This window comes from Marmota flaviventris, chromosome 18 (assembly GCF_047511675.1).
Source record: "Marmota flaviventris isolate mMarFla1 chromosome 18, mMarFla1.hap1, whole genome shotgun sequence".
Taxonomy (NCBI): domain Eukaryota; kingdom Metazoa; phylum Chordata; class Mammalia; order Rodentia; family Sciuridae; genus Marmota; species Marmota flaviventris.
This window is the reverse complement of record NC_092515.1, coordinates 37,759,072-37,770,523: the sequence shown is the minus strand read 5'-3', so window position 1 is coordinate 37,770,523 and position 11,452 is coordinate 37,759,072. Positions and strand designations below refer to the sequence as shown.

The following is an 11,452-nucleotide window of genomic DNA, read 5'->3' as shown; positions in this document are numbered from 1 at the left end:
CTGGGGACACAGCAGGGATCAAAGCTCACATTCTACTCAGGGTGACTGACAATGGAAAAATGGGTGTTCTGGGAGGTGTCAGCTGTGGTAGGGGCCATGAGAAAATAAAGGCCATGTGCAGAGACAGAGGAGATGGAAGGGGCTATTTGAGACAAGCTGGGCCGGGGACACGAGTCTCAGGAGGTGGCATTTCAACCAAGACTTTCACAGAGGGAAGAGGGGGAGCTGGGAGTGTTTTCCGCAGGGTAAAACATTCCAGGCTGGAGGAATGGCATGTGCAAAGGCCCTGAGGTGGAGCAACCTCCGTGTGTGGGCAGAGAAACAGCAGGAAAATGGGTGTCGCTTGATGTGGGACCAGAGAAATGGAGGGAAAGAGATTGTGTGGGGCCTTGTAGGCAATGACTTGGCAATGGCTTTGGCTTTTACTCTGAGGAAGACAGGAGCTGTGGCATGTGGTAGAGCCAAGCCGCCCACCTCACGGCAGCCTGGACGCAGACAGACAGCTTACATACGGCAGAGTTGCTTGATGTGACAGGTGTTTACAGGATTCCTTTGGCAGCTTCAAGGTGAGAGGAGGCAGGGCTGCTACTGAAGCATCACATGCATCTGGCGCCGAGGCCCCTGGGGAAGGGAGCTGCCTGTAACTCAGCATATCTGGCTGCTCTCAGGAAGCCCACCTGGGCCCTGCCATGGGCCAGTGTACTAGAACTTTCCTGACCTGATCTGCCCACTGTCCCTGTCACAGCAGGTGTACAAACCAGCTCCTCCTCTCCTGGGGGCAGGAAGTGGAGGAGATCCTCATTCTCACCATTTCCACTCTACATTCTCCACTCACTCATTTCCTGGGTACCCCAAGATTGGCGCTCACGGGCTTCAGTCAGGACATGCCCAGAGTGACCAAAAACTTGGGTCACTCAAAATGCATGTTCCCAGCTGAAGTCAGATGAGGGGACCCTCTGCCTCCCTGTTGGCGCTCAGCCCTGTTACAAAACACCTGGGATGAGCAACCCGTGAGGAGCAAGGACTTATTTTGGCTCATGGTTTCAGAGGGTCCAGCCCGTGGTCCCCTGGCCGGGTGGCTTTGGGCCTGTGCTGAGGCAGAACACTGTGGCCGTGTGGTAGAGCCAAGCTGCCCACCTCACGGCAGCCTGGTCGCAGACAGACAGGCAGACAGAGAGAGAAAGGGCAAAGGCTCCCCTGCCTCTTCAAGGCCACACCCCCAATAACCTAACTTCCTTCCCCTAGGCCCCACCTCCTCAGGGTTCCACCACCTCCCATAGCTCTGCAGGCTGATGACCAGGCCTTGAGCACATGGGCCTTCGGGGAACATTTGAGATCTGTGGTCATTTCAGGGCCACATTTTTCAAATTGTGTTTGTGCTCTTCGTTGGTGACTTTGCTGTTTAAAATGGTCCCCTAGCACAGGGCCAAAGTGCCACTGCTGTGTTCCCAAGCACAGGAAGGCTGCCGTGCGCCTGCACAGAAAGTAGGTGTGATGAGCTTCGCTCAGGCCTGAGCCCGGCACCGCTGGCTGTGGTCAGCACTGATGAGGCCAATGTCATTCGTAAGGGAGGCCATGGACTGGCGGTTGACAACGCTGTGGTGAGAGGTTCCGGGGCCTCACCTGTGTTTTCTGGGAGCTTTGGTTTCGTATTTGCTGATTCAGGGTCTGCAGACACCTTACTGAACAGGATTCTCGCAAATCGTGCAATTCAACTGTCCACGTCTGAAACTGCCTTCAGGGCCCCTGCTCTGTCTCCCTGTCCCTCCCCCCGCAGAGGAACATGTCTCAGGGGCACAGTTGGCTCCCTGTCCCTCTGGAGGGGAAGGTGAGCTATTGGCAATCAGGAGGGCCCTCGCCAGGGCCGTGAAGGGTCCCTGTTCCCTACAGTGTCCCCAAGACCCTCCGGGACTGTGGGGTGGCAGAGGAAGGGAGAGGGATGAGACCAGGGCATCCCAATCCCTCAGAGTGGCTGTCCCCTGCCTTGGGACAGGCCAGCTTGGAGAACTGGGAGATGACTCTGCCCATCAAAGGAGAGACTGTCTGAGACCCACAGACACCTGAGTTGACGAGGTCCACTCAGGGGATTCTGTCTAAGACCCCCACTTCACAGATGGGGACCCGAGGCCCTAAGGAAGTGGGGCGCCCACAGTCCCGGCCTGGCCACTCCAAGTCAGGGGCTGAAAGGTGTGCTTGGGGCCCCTTTCCCAGGGCAGTACCTCGCCCTAATGAACGGGAAGCTCATCCACCGATGATGAGGACAGATGTCCTCACTCTGGCCAGCACAGTGTTTTGGAACAGGGCCAGCCGCTAGCGATCGGCAAAAGTCCTATGGAGAGCGCCTTTGTGTCCTTCCTGTGGACTGCCGAGCCATGAACTATGGACCCAATAACCCAGGTGACGGTGCCAGGCCGGTCTCTAAGAGGCCCTGATGAATCGCCATGTTGGTGCCCTCCGGGGGAGCCCAGTGAGAACATGCAAATCTTGGGCAAATAATATCAACACCCACAATTTAGACCCACGGCCTCTGATTAGAGGAGCAGCCGGGAATGGCCTCATTTTTAAACAAACAAGTTACAACGGAATGCTGATGAGTACGCTTGCCGGCTGGTCATCTAGATGGCAGGCGACGTCCATTTGTTCCTGAGCTAAACCACTCAGCACATACTCAGGGCAGGAAAAATGTCTTGTAAAAGGCGGGGGCTGTGTTTGATGGAAAATTCTATCCTCACTTAGAGAAACAGGGTGGCACGGGGCACTAGATCCGGACTGGGATTCTGCCTCTGCCACTTCCGAGCAACCTTGGACATGTGCTCCCCCCACGGTGGGTTTGAATTCTAGCTCTGTGGCTTCCTGGCTGTGTGGCCTTGGGAAAGTTACTCACCCACTCGGAACATCTGCATCCTCCTTTGGAGATGAGAGTCTGGGGATGGCTTATCTGGACCTGTCATCAAGGTGACAGCCAGGGCCAGGTTGCATTTCAAGTCTTCATGGGGGGAGGACCTGATTCCAAGGTCACATGGTCGTTAGCTGAGTTCAGATCCTTGGGGCTGCAGGAAGGGGTGCTTCTGTGCCTAGCTAGCTATTGGCCAGCAGGGTCCCCAAATGTGGCTTCATCAGAGCCAGTGGGGGAGTCTCTTTGCAAGACCAAGATCCCAGTCTTGGGTGGCTCCGGCAGATGAGGTTGTGGATCTTGTAAGAGCTGCATGTCTCCCTGGTCCTGCCGGGCGGGGATCCCACAGAGGGGTGAGCACCAGGAAGGGGGGCTGGGGCCCCCAGAGTGCTGTGACGGGGAGCACAGGGCCCAGCCCCTAGGCACTCAGGCCCCCAGGGTCTGTTTCCTGTTGCTGTGAGAATCCCCGGGCTGGGGGCGGGGCTTGGGCCTGGGTCCCAGATCTGCCCTCAGCACTGCCAAGAAGAAAAGCAATACCTGGTGGGGGGGGGGCACGGGATACAGAAAGGAGGTGTGTTTGGCTCCCAGTCTATAGGTCAAGGGCAGGGGCTCAGTGCTGGCTATGGGCTTGGCTCTGTGAGGACCCCACAGCAGATGCCATCATGATGGGAGGAGGTTGGAGAAAGACCTCACAGTAGGACAGGAAGCCAGAGAGAGAGGAGGGCAGCCAGGCTCCCCCTTGTATGACAACCCTCTGGGACCCGTGACATTGTTCCTTCAGTGACCTCATTACTATACACCAGGCACCCCCTCTTCAAGGTTCCACCACCTCCCAACTCTCCCAAATGAGAGCCCAACATGTGGTTCCTTGGGGGACACACTCAAACCATATCCACACCTTACCACTGTCCTTTAGTGAGTCCTGTGTGACCAAAGATGAGTTACTTAACCTCTCTGAGCTCCAGCGTCCATAAGGACCTCTACATCCAGAAGACCCACCTCATGGTGGATGTTCTGATCCTTCAAGGAGGTCTGGGCATACACACCGAGCCCTGTGCTTGGCTCAGAAAAGGCGCCCCCAAGCCATCAGCCACCCCCCCCACCAGCACAGAGCTCTGACCCAGAGGGACTGCAAGGAGGAGGTGCCGCTCCCGCCCCAGGGTGCTCCTGATGTGAGCAGGCGGCTCTCTTTCAGGCGCATGCTGAGGAACAACAACAAGCCCAAGGAGGAGAAGAGCGTGCTCATCCTGCCCCCGCGGGCGGGGACCCCGAAGCTCTTCAACGCGGCCCTCGCTGCAGCAGGGAAGATGGGCGGCAAGGGCGGCAAGCTCGCCCACCTCCGAGCCCGCCTCAAGGAGCTGGCCGCGCTGGAGGCCGCCGCGAGGCAGCAGCAGCTGCTGGAGCAGGTGAGGCCCTTGGGACCCAGACGCCCTGTCTGTTTCCGGTTTGTGCCAGGGAGGCCGGGGGACCTCTGAGAGTGGCACTCACTTGGTATTAGGGACCCCTACGCACAGATTCTTTCCATCAGGCAGGACTCATTGGGTGGCCAGGGACAGGCGGCAAGTTCCAATTAGCTGAGGGAATCGGGGAGGCAAGTCATAGACAAGTTCAGGTAAAGCTGGATCCAGGAGCCCAAATGGGGCCAAGAGGATCTCACTACAAACCTTCTGTCGCGACGGTTTTCTTCGGTGAGGCTCCACTTCCAGGCAGGCCCCTAAGATCCCATCCTCCTGGTGTCCCCACTCCACCAGAGAATACCTCTTCCCCAGAGATCCAAGCAAAAGTCCCGGGACTCACTGTCCCTGGCCAGAACTGGCCCACACGACAATTTGGGAGCCATCTGGTGCAGCCAGTGGAGCGTGGTACTCGGGAGGGACCCAGGCCACATGCCCAGCCCTGGGCAGAGAGTGGCAGGATGGGGTGGGGATGTTCCCTAACGGGAAGCCCCGGTGCTGTCACGGAGGTGGAAGAGAGCATCTGGACAGGGAATGTCCCTCCCCGGGGTCAGGGAGAACTTCACACTGTGTCTGTGACCCATTAAAAGATCTGACAGGAGCACTCCCACAGACAGGCACAGCGTGGGGCCCCCACCCCCATAAAGCTGAAGGGAATATTAAAATTAGTTCTGGGATTTTTTTTTTTCTGTGACTAAAGCCAAGAATGCCAATTAGAATAATTACGTTAATTATGTCTGTTCATGACCGTCCCTTAGGGAGGCTGCCAGGGAAGGAGGTGGCCGGGGCAGGCGAGCACTCAGTGGTGGGGCTCTCTGGGGGTACAGACAGCAGGACACACGACAGGGTTCAAGGGAGCCCGGTGAATTCCACCTCCACCCAGGCTGGTGTCAGAGTCCAGGGGACCCATCCAGGGGTCACTGATGGCAGGAGTGTGGTGAGTCTGGGGTTCTGAGATAGCCTCTAGACACAGCCACCAATGGCCACAGATTGAAGAAAGATGCGATTGCTGAGCTCGGCAATCACCAAGGTCAAGGTTGAGCTCGGCAATCACCAAGGTCAAGGCGGAGCCCGGGCTGGGGTCATGAGCGCTGGCTGCTGTATGGGGCTGAGCGGACATGGACTCCCAGAGTGCGCTCAGTGCAGAGGAAGGCTTCAGCTGCAATGGATTCGTTGCTCCTAAGTGTCATCTCGTCACTGAGATGTAAATTAAATTTGCATGAGGGTTCTAATAAAAGGCATTTCTTCTGCAATTTAGAACAACCAGGGCAGAATGGCAGAGCACGAGGAGCTGTTAGAAGTGCAGAGATGCAGGTCGCAGGTCGAAATCCCAGCTCTGTCACCTGCTAGTTCCATGGCCCTAGGGACCCTGAGCTTTCTGCAACCCAGATTCCTCATCGTTGCCCCGTGGGGTCGTGAGAGCAAGCAGGCCACTTTGGAGACCATTTATAAGAGCATTTTGAACACGGAAAAGCACTTCACTAGGCTTCCTGTGATTCCCCTGGCTCTGATCAAAGCATGTGCTTCAGACGTCCCCTCTGAGCACCGTGCCCTGGAAGGGTGTTGTCCGAGTTTCGGGTGGACAGGGGAGGACAGAACAGGTGCACCAAGATGGAGGGAGCAGCAGGTCCCTGGAGCTGCCTGGTGTTCTAGGAGCACCCTGTCCCCTGGCTCACTGTTCCCTTCCTTTAAAACCCTACGACTTGGGCGAACTTCAGGGGTCCCTGTTCCTCACAGCATGCCGGTCGCTCTCCCTTTCAACTTACAACCACTGCCTCAAGTGGGTCTCAGGCACCTGAGGACCATCTGGCCTCATCCTCTGGGGGCGGCTCCTGGTCCAGTTTCCTTCCATGTAGAAATGGGTCAGGCAGCAGGCAGGCCCACAGGCAGCCACGGGGCTTCAGTTTGGTTTTTAGTTTTGTTTTAGCCCAATTCCCTAGCTGGGAGCAGTGGCCCGTGCCTATAATCCCAGCAATCAGGAGGCTGAGGCAGGAGGATCACAAGTTCAAGGCCAGTCTCTGCAACTTAGCAAGGCCCAAGAGGACTTAATGAGACCATGTCTCAAAACAAAACAAAAAAAAACCCACCAGGATGGCCAGTGCAGTGGCACACACCTGTAATCCCAGAGGCTCAGGAGGCAGAGACAGGAGGATGGCAAGTTCAAAGCCAGCCCCAGCAAAAGGGAGGCACTAAGCAACTCAGTGAGACCCTGTCTCTAAATAAAATACAAAACAGGGCTGAGGATGTGCCCCTGAGTTTAATCTGTGGTACCCAAAAAATAAAAAATAAAATGGGCTGGGGATGTGGCTCATCCTTGGTGAGCATCCTGGGGCTCAATCCCCAGTACAAAATAAATAAATAAACCCAATTTGCTGTTGCTACACAGGCCATGGCCAATGTCGACAGGAGGAAGCACAGGCTAGGAGGAGGTGTCTGCCCTGTCCAGGAGTATGGGGTCAGCTCAGCCTAATGCCAATGGCATCCAGCCCCATCCTCCCCTGATCCAACCCTTGGGCTCCTGCGGCTCCTGCCCTCATCAGCCTCTACCCTGCCAGCTCAGGGGTTTTCTGTCTCCCCACGATCATCCACACCTGGGAGTGGGCGGGGCAGCTCGGGTCACCTCCCTCAATAGTTGCAGAGGTTTCCTGCTCTGCAACCCAGGATGTTCCAGAACCTTCCATGAAATCCAGCTGGGACTTTCTGTCCTTAAACTTACACATAGCATATTCTGCTGTTTCTAAATAACCTCGATAAGCTGCCCTGACCGAGCAGACGTCAGCCGGGGGCACCCACCGTCCTGCTCTTTGGGCCCGAGAAGACAGAAACTAGGAGGTACCCAGACTCCTCCAGACCCCCTGGGCGTTTGTTTCTCACCGATCATCCTTTTTGAATTTCAGGCCAAGAACTCGCAAGAAGCCACAGGAGAGGGGGGCGAGGCAGGCTCTGCCGCCCAGGACCAGCCCCCGGCCCCCTCGGCCCCCTCGGCCCCCCCTGGCCAGCCTGCGCCCCAGGAGCCCCCGGCCGCGCGCTCTGCGTCGCCTGCTTCCCCCAGGAAGCCCGAGGCAGGCGGGGAGGGAGTGGATGGGCGGGAGGAGCACTCGGTGCGGATCATTATGAGCCCTGGCCCGGATCCAGGCGAGCAGTCTCTGTCCATAGAAATGCCCGAGGAGAAGAAGGAGGCGGTGGAGTGAGTGAGGGTCGCCCGCGCCCCGTCTGGCAGGTGCACCCGCCTGCCCGCTGCGCCCTGTGCAGCGCCCGGTGAGTCCGAGGACGCCTGCCCGCTTTAGTGGCCTCAGTCGAGCCAACCTTCCCGTTCCTACGATGCCTCCTGATGGACTTGGTCTTGAAATCAGCAAATTTCCATCAAATGTCGGTGTCCCCAAGCTCCCACAGTCCCGGAACCCCGCTGTGGTTTATATTTTAAAAGAACAAATTCACTTTCCGCTTTTAAAATTCATCTGCAGGTAATGAGGCTCTGGAAGCTTTTGGAGAAGTCAGGTCTGGGAGTGGGAGGACTTCTCCGCAGGGATTCGTCCCCTTTATGTCCCCTTTATGTCAAGGGTAAGAAACAATGGTGGGGGCAGCCTGCTGCCCTTGGTGATCCTGGTCAGAACCGGGAATGCTGTTTTCCTTGGCTAGGCAGTTAAGGGACACGCAGCTTATCAGGCTGCCCTGCATGTTCCCCGGACTACATTCAATTGCCTGTCTGACGCCATTATGTCAGAGCAGATAAGAGGGAAATGACTTGGTGGAAATGGACTTAGCGTTCCCAGGTAAAGGGCAGCCCTGTGGGAGCATTCTCAGCCTGTCACCCTGAAAAGCCCCATTTCTCACCAGCAGGGATCAGGCTGTCACTTGCCTTAGACACCCTTGCTGTAGAAATGGTGGCAGCGACTTGGATTAATCCTCAAAAATGTAATCTCACAGCTGCTGACACCACTTAAATCCCTGAAGTCTCTCCAGATCATGTCATGTTTATATGATTAAAAAAAAAAAAAGCAGAAAGGGTTATTCAGTCCATGAATATTTATCAAGAGGATTTTATTTGCATACCGAATGGCTCTTGGGGGAGCCCATGACTAAAAACAAAATCTGGTATTGAACCATTTGTTTCCACCACCAGCAACCGTGAACCCGAAGGGCCTGAATTCCAGTAGGTTCTTCCCATTTTATATCAAATGACAGGACATGGGGAGCCCCTGAAGGGACTTCCCGAAGGCTCCAAACTGTAGTATTTGTCCTTTGGCTACAAACAACACTGTGACATTTTTAAACAATTTGGGAGTTCCCAGGTGGGTCCAAGCATTTCCAAATCCCAGAGTGATGAACAGATTTATCTCATTGATGTCATGTCATGTGATCTGGCAATCATTCCACTGAACGCCATTTCACGACATTGAATGTAATGATGATCAGCATTATTCTTCTCCTTTTAAAGGGTTTTAGTCATTTGTTTTAGTAGGTTAAAAACATTCACATGGGGCTGGAGACATAGCTCAGATGGTAGAGTGCTTGCCTTGAATGCACAAGGCCCTGGGTGCAATCCCCAGCACACACACACACACACAAAAAAAAAAAAAATTCACATGGGTACAAAAGGATACTCAGGAAAAATGATTGATCCTATCCCTGGCTCCCAGCCTCCCTGGAGCCCTCTTTGGGAGTAATCACTGTTGTCAGCTCCCTGTGTATCCTCTCAGAGATATTTTATGCTTATGCAAGTAACTATGTATATTCATAATGTGCAATCTGATTGTCACGTACAGGGGCTGCCGGTGAGCTCGGTGGTGGGAGACTTACCTGGCATGAGCAAGGCTCTAGGTTTCACCCCAGCACTGGAAAAAATCTTGTATGGACCTAATTTCACTGGCAGAGTCTTTTTAAATGGGGAAGGTCTGGGAGTTTAGGAGGATTTCTTCCCTTACCCTCATTTATCATTCCCATATTCGCACCACATCTTCTAAGACCCAAGCACAGAGAATGCTTCCACTCTTAGCAAGTTATTTCTGATCTTCACAGAAGGTAAACATATTGCTCTTCTGTAGACGGCAAAATGTTTCAATGGCACCTTCAGTGTGAATCCTGTTTTATAAGGAATCTTTTGTATGTGAATGTTCTTCTTTCTTTAGTTGTCAATCCTTGACCATGTACTGCTTATTATGTAAAACAAGAGATTCTTACCGTTCTCAAGAATTGCCCTGGAAAGAAATTGATTTTGAAGTGAGATGAACAGTGCCTTAATTACTTCACTGAGCTATCTTAAATCAAATTCAACACTTTCCCAAAACCTGGATATTCGGTCAATTGAGTTCAAGACGGGCATTATTCTCCAAATTGAATTGGACTGTTGGTTGCTGAGATATGAACGGGACAGCTCAGAAACAGTGTCATTGTACAACCGAGGAATTCTAGGACCTTTATCTGCGAATGTTGAATCTCTGTGCATTTTGAATGTCTCAATATTTCCTGCATTTTGGTAGAAAATGAATAGCAAGTTATTTTTTTCAACTACATAAATATTTTAAACCAAACCAAGAAACTGTTTAAAATTTCATAATCAAAATGTGTTCAGCTATCAGGAATATTATAATCTGTTTCCTTAGTAAACATGAATACTTCACATACACACTTGGGCTTTCAGATTACAGCGCATTTTAATTAAAGTATTTAGACAAATGTTCTTGGCCCTTGGATTCATTTTAAAAGCCGGCTGTGTGTGACAGCACCTCCGTGAGCGGTACTAAGTGAATCTCCTGGCTCAGGCGCCCTTGCTCATCTCCCACTGACATCTTTGGAGCCATAATCCATTCTTTATTTTGTCTCTGGGGTGTTGTCCTTATCAAACCCTCACGGCCCCTGGAATTCTAAGAGCCTCGAATGGACGGCCTTTTTATGTCTGGTCTCAGCAAACCAACTGTTCACAATTTCCCCAGCCAGTCTGTTCCATGACACAGTGTGCTCCTGAACACGGGCTGTGGATTCAGACCGTCTGGCTTCCAATTCCAGCTTGACTCTGAACCCCGATGATGTCATCTATGAGGTGAGGATAACACACTGTATCACACAGGACCACTGTGATGATCCGATCCAGAGGGCACTGCCAAGTCTGAATGGGCATGAGGAATAAAACCAAAGAGACACCCGCTTACTCTGCTGCAGAGGACACTGGAAGCCACCCCCGCCCCAGGTCTCTCTCTCCTCTAAATTCTGCTTCTGAATTATACACACAGAATGGGACTGATCTCCTCTTTCTTGAAATTTTACAAGAGTTTGTACAAAGGGCTGGGCATGTGTTAATTATAACACTATAAATCACGGTTTTCCCTACCAACGTTAACGGTTTAACTCACTCTCACATGAAACAGAGGCTAACACACTCCCTACAAGGCTTCCTCTCCTGGGACGCTAGGCATGTGACTTGTGCATTCACACAAGGCCCATGTCAGAAGGACTCTGTGTTGGAAATTAATAATTTTTGAACAAGTCTTGCATTTTTATTTGCACTGGGCCCACAGAATGACACAGCCTGTCATGGCTAGATAAGGAAGCCACCTGGTATCTGAAAAGGCCCGTGGGAGAGGGAGGCAGGGGTGTCTTTTCTGCCTCCAGCTCCTGCCTCCCTTCCCTTCCCCTTGGGAAGATTTCCTTTGGGTCACGGGTGGACCTCAGCTAGATTCTGTTTGCTAAGAATTCAACTCTTGACAGCGATTGCCACCTAACTCCTTGCTATCAGGGCACTGGTTTAGCTTTGGGCAACAACACAGCCACCCTCAGGAGACGAAGCCCTGTCCAAGCCAGTCCCTGTCACTGTCTCTTTCCCCTGACACCTGCCTCCCCAGCCTTGTCCATAGTGGAAGGATGATAGGAAGGATATTAAAGGAAAGACCCCCATTACCACTATCCTCCTTTCCTCCTGCTCATGATACGGATGCAAGAATATGTTTGGAGCTGCAGCAACCATCTTGTGACCCAAGAGTCAAACATCAGAGAGATGCAGATCTTGACATGTTTGAGTGGCCCAACCCACCCTGAGAGACTTAGCCCCAGACCACTTGCCATAGGAGATGATGGTCTATATTTATTATTGAAGCCATTCTCCCATCCT

The 11,452-nt window shown here is 53.2% G+C and overlaps 1 protein-coding gene across 1 annotated transcript in view; it reads left to right on the top strand.

Annotated features, from left to right (window-relative positions):
* Cngb1 (cyclic nucleotide gated channel subunit beta 1) overlaps positions 1–9,991 on the top strand; it is a 66,096-nt gene extending 56,105 nt beyond the window's left edge. The window contains exons 32-33 of the mRNA XM_071604196.1: positions 4,089–4,299; positions 7,245–9,991. Of these exons, the coding sequence (XP_071460297.1) occupies positions 4,089–4,299; positions 7,245–7,538 (505 nt within the window). The 3' untranslated portion in view covers positions 7,539–9,991. The remainder of the gene's footprint in view (positions 1–4,088; positions 4,300–7,244) is intronic.
* The last annotated feature ends 1,461 nt before the right edge of the window (positions 9,992–11,452 follow it).